The 5,398-nt window shown below is 42.8% G+C and overlaps 1 protein-coding gene across 1 annotated transcript; it reads right to left on the minus strand.

Annotated features, from left to right (window-relative positions):
- Nucleotides 1–682: 682 nt before the first annotated feature.
- LOC140889043 (uncharacterized) lies at nucleotides 683–2,163 on the minus strand. The gene is made up of 3 exons (XM_073296745.1): nucleotides 1,761–2,163; nucleotides 1,245–1,527; nucleotides 683–995 (listed from the first exon to the last, which is right to left on the minus strand). Exons 1-3 carry the CDS (start codon nucleotides 2,161–2,163, stop codon nucleotides 683–685), a joined length of 999 nt encoding a protein of 332 aa, XP_073152846.1.
- Between the last annotated feature and the right edge of the window lie 3,235 nt (nucleotides 2,164–5,398).

Here is a 5,398-nt window from a genome sequence, read left to right on the forward strand (position 1 = left end):
GTAATAAAGGCTCGAGATCAATATCGACAATCCAATTTGACTGAAAATGGCTCAATACAAATCAAACCAAACTATAGCCCTCAACTCAAACCGACGGCATAGACTATATTTTGATCAAACCGGAAACACAAACAACAGTATATCAATCCAATAAACTCAAATCAACCAACATTCAACCATAACAATCTGATTCCAACAAATCACAAAACTCAAACTTTCGAATAATCTTCCAAAAATCATAACAAATCCGAACGACGCTCTATTTTGAAACCGACAGAGAATAAACGATCAAAATTCTGCCAAGAACAACATACTCGAAACATAATCAATTCTAACAACATCCAAAAAATAGAATGTATATTATCGGAAAAATACTTACGATAGAACGAAGCTCTCGCAACCGTGATCGCTAATCCGCCTTCAGAAATAATTTCTAACGGACTGATCGAGCTCGGACTGAAATCCCAAAGCTTGGAAGCTCACGTTGGTTCCTCAATGGAGGAGGAGACGGCTTGGAGGAGATGAGGAGGGAATGGACCAAATCAAACAAGTGAAGATATTATATAAAATCCATTATTTGCGTTTTAGTCCCTGAAAATTCCAAAATTTGCAAAATGGACCCTGATCCAAATCAAGTTGGCTCTTGAACTATGTAATCTCCGATTATCTCAAATAAAGTCAATTAAGATAAATTTGGTGCGTTACATTGCCACTGCACCATCACTAATGGTATACGCTTGTTGCGAAGCACCATTTCCTTCCTGTCAAGGATCCTGAGAGGTCTCTCTACATATGAAAAATCCTGCTCCAATTTCACCTCAGTCGGATGTAGAATGTGCAACTCGTTAGCCACGTACTGTCTCAGCAAAGACACGTGGAACACATCATGAATGCCAAAAATATAAAGCAGCAAGGCTAGAGGATATGCCACGTCTCGAACCTTCTCAAGAATCTCAAACGGACCTATGTATCTCGGCAACAACTTGTCCTTGAAGCTGAATCTCATCACCTTACGAAAAGGTGAAACACGCAAAAACACATGCTCTTCTACCTCAAAATGCAAAGGTCTGAAATGTATATTAGCATAGATCGCCTGTCGATCCTGAGCAGCCTTAATCCTCCGTCAGATCAACTCTAATGCATCAGTCATCTGTTGAATCAACTGCGGACCTTCAACCTGAAGTTCTACAACCTCATCCCAAAACAAAGGTGTACGACAGCGGCGTCCATATAAAGCCTAAAACGGTGCCATGCCAATAATGAGATGGTAGTTGTTATTATAAGCAAACTCCACCAACGCCAAATGGTCATTCCATGCTGGTTCAAAATCCATCATTGCAGCTCGAAGCATATCCTCAAGGGTACGAATAGTTCTCTTAGACTTTCTGTCACTCTCCGGGTGATAAGTTGTACTCAGACTCAAAGTGGTACCAAGTGCACGCTGGAAGCTACCCCAAAATCTAGAGGTGACCTCGGATCTCTGTGGCTCACAATGCTCAGAGGAATCCCATGTAGACGAACAACTTCCTTCACATACAGATGTGCCATCCGATTGAAAGTAAAGACATGCTCCCACTTCCACTCAGAAATCTCTAAGCTATGGAGCAATCCACCAGGTCGTCAAAATTATGCCTTGACTTTCTGACACACAAGACATCGAGACACGAATTGATACATGCTGCGCTTCATTTCTTTCCACCAAAATCTCGTACGTAGATCCTTGTACATTTTCATGCTTCCTAGATGAACAGAGAATCTACTGCGATGAGCTTGCAACAAGATCTCCTCTATCAGTGTGGCGTCATCAGGAACTACCACATGGCCAGAAAGACATAACATATCATCTGCCTGGAAATGTAAACCCGAAGTATTCTCATCTTGAGCTAATCGGGCTAACTTCTGAGTCTTCGGATCGGCAACCTGTGCCTCTCTAATCTGAGTATACAAGGTTGACTTGGAAAGCACCAAAGAAACACGAACTCCCTGATGTTCCTTCTTGTGTCGAAAAGTGAATCCCAAGGAACAACATTCCTCGACCACTCGCGAAACTGAGCTGGTACGAAGGGAACTCACATAAACCTTGCGACTAAGCGCATCAAAAACTGGATTCGAAGAGCCTGGATGGTACTTGATTTCACAATAATAGTCTCTCAACAAATCCATCCATCGTCGCTGCCTCATGTTCAACTCAGCCTGAGTGAACAGATAATTCAAGCTCTTATGATCGGTGAAGATATCGAACCTCTCGCCATACAAGTAGTGACGCCATATCTTAAGAGCAAAGACAATGGCTGCTAGCTCCAAATCATGTACGGGATAATTTTCCTCATGAGTCTTTAGTTGCCTGGAGGCATAGGCAATTACATGTCCCCCCGTCAACACGCAGCCTAATCCTTAGAAATAAGCATCGGTGTATACTACAAAACCACCTGATCCAGATGGTAAAGCTAACACTGGACCTGTCGTCAAACGGCGACACAACTCGTGAAAACTTTCCTCACACTCTGATGACCAAACGAAAGGAATATCTTTCTTCGTCAACTGTGTCAAAGGCTTAGCTATCTGAGATAAATTCTCCATGAATCGACGATAGTATCTGGCTAATCCCAGGAAACTATGAATCTCAGAAGCTGTCGTCGGATGCGACCAATTCAGAATAGCCTCCGTCTTAATAGGATAAACTGATACACCATCTCATGAAATTATATGACCAAGGAAGACAACTCGGTCAATACAAAAATCACAGTTGCTCAGCTTATCATATAATTGTCTCTCCTGCAACACCTGCAATATAGTATGGAGATGAAAATCATGCTCGTCCACACTGAAAAAATACACCAAGATATCATCGATGAACATAACCATGAACTTATCCAAGAAATCCCGGAAAACCCTATTCATCAAATCCATAAATATAGCCGGGACATTCTTCAATTCAAACGGCATCACTTAGAACTCATAGTGCCCATACCGCATGCAGAATGTTGTCTTAGAGATATCCTCATCTCTAACCCTCAACTGGTGATATCCTGATCGCAGATCAATTTTTGAATAAACAAAAGTACCATACAACTGATCAAATAGATAATCTATCCGTGGAAGAGGATACTTATGCTTTTACTATCACCTGATTCAGCTATCGATAGTCTATACGTAGATGCTTCGAGCCATCCTTCTTCTTAACAAATAATACTGGGGATCCCCATGGTGAAACACAAGGTGAATGTAGCCCTTATCAAGAAGATCTTGTAACTGATTCTGCAATTCCCTCATCTCAGAAGGAGATAATCGGTATAGAGCTTTGGAAATCAACGTTGTCCCTGGCAACAACTCTATGCCAAACTCGATCTCCCGCACAGATGGTAATCCTGGAATATCGTCCGAAAACACATCTGGAAACTCACGGACCATCGTATCTCTTGAATGTCTGGTCCCTCCAAATATGCATCAACGACATAGATAAGGTAGCCTTCTCCGCCAGACTCTAAAGCACGTCGAGCTTTCAGAGGAAAAATCACTGGCATCGAGGGTCGCGCTCCCTCACCATAAAATTACCACGCCTCTCCATCCTTGGTACGGAGCTGGACGAACCTCTGGTAGCAATCTACTACAACCCTGTAGGTAGTCAGAAGGTTTATCCCAATGATACAATCAAAGTCATCCATGGCCAAGATCATCAGGTTAGCACTCAACTAATGTCCCTCGATATCCAAAATGCAACCCATTACTAGACGCTTAGCTAAAAACTCCTAACCCATCGGAGTCGAAACCACTAGAAACACATCTAAAGGAACATAGGGTAATCTATACCTCTTAGCAAACCATGTTAAAATGAACGAGTGAGATGCACCAGTATCAATCAAAACACATGCAGGAAAACAACATAAACTGAAAGTACCTGCAATCATACGATCACTGTCGGCCTCTGCCTGTTCCTGTTTCAATGCAAAGACTTTCCCCCGGGCTCGCGGTCGCAAAGAAGAATGACCTATGGAAGAATTCTGATAAAGTTGTTGCTGCTGCTGCTGAAACTGTGGCTGCTGTTGGATAGTAGTTTAAGAACCACCAACACTCCCAGAACCACTCGCTTGTCCCATAAATTTAGGACAGTCCTCCTTCATATTCCCCACCTCAGCGCAAAGAAAACAGGTGTCGGTCGAGCGAGGACACTGACCTAGGGGATGCTTCCGCCTACACTGCTGGAAACGGCTTATCTTCTGGCTACAAAAATGATGAACACCGCCAGATCCTAAAGAAGGAAAAGAAGTACCGCCCTGCTTCTTAAAAGACTGAGCACAAGTACCCAACGAACTAGTCGGCCTAGAAGAAAGCAAAGTCTTGTTCCTCCGGATACTGTCCTCTGCCTAGCAAAAATGGCCCACCAAACCCTCGTAGGTCATGTCTCTCCCAACAGCCACCAGCTATGAATCTCAGGGTTCAGACCCTGAAGGAAATGATCATATTTGGCCTCATAACTGGAAACAATATGCGGACAATGGGTAGAAGCTAGAAAAAATTCTGTTGGTACTCCTCGATAGACATTGTCCACTGTCGCAAACTCAGTAACTCACTAGCTTTCACCCGACGAAGGGCTGGAGGAAAATAAAACCTCTCAAAAGAAATATGGAACTCGGCCCAAGTAGTTACTCCTCTCGCTTCTACAAATGGTGCAGAAGTAGATCTCCACCACTTCCTTGCTCGACCCTCTAGAAGAAAACCCAATGTCTCCATCTTGTTTTCCTTAGTGCAACAAAATTCTCTGAATCAGTTCTCCATCAGCTCTAACCAATCCTCAGCAACCTCTGGAGTCTCGTTACCCGCCAAAGGCTTAGGACTCATCTGTAGAAATCTATGCATACTAAATCTCCTCCGCTCCTCGCGGTGTCTGCGATCATCTCCATCGTCCCAGCGTCTACTTCCGCTGTCATGGCTCTCATCGTAGTCTTCCATCACTGTCAAAGGATAATCGATAATAATTTCAATCTGCTTTACTATTTCCCAAATGCAATGCGCTCTGATACAAATAAATGTAGTGAACCGACCCGGATCCACTATCTAATCAAAGTCTTAATAGCGCATGAAAATATAATTAATTGAAGCGTAAAAGCGGAGAATTTAAAATACAACAAATCCAATCAGCAGAATACAACCAATGAACCAACATTTGTGCATAATCTCTGTTATACAACCAAATCAAAATTTTACGGTATCAAAGCCCTACCACTATACTCACTCTGCATCTGACACCGGCCTCACTCCTGATGACAACCTCCTGGACCGTCAAGCCTCAGCCCTACCTTGCCACAAGGTATTCCAAAACACCAAACATATGGGCGTGAGCGACTATACTCAATACGGAAGCAATGATATATAAACAAATATGAGCATATAAATATCT

The sequence above is a fragment of the Henckelia pumila genome, chromosome 3 (genome assembly GCF_033568475.1).
Source record: "Henckelia pumila isolate YLH828 chromosome 3, ASM3356847v2, whole genome shotgun sequence".
Classification (NCBI taxonomy): domain Eukaryota; kingdom Viridiplantae; phylum Streptophyta; class Magnoliopsida; order Lamiales; family Gesneriaceae; genus Henckelia; species Henckelia pumila.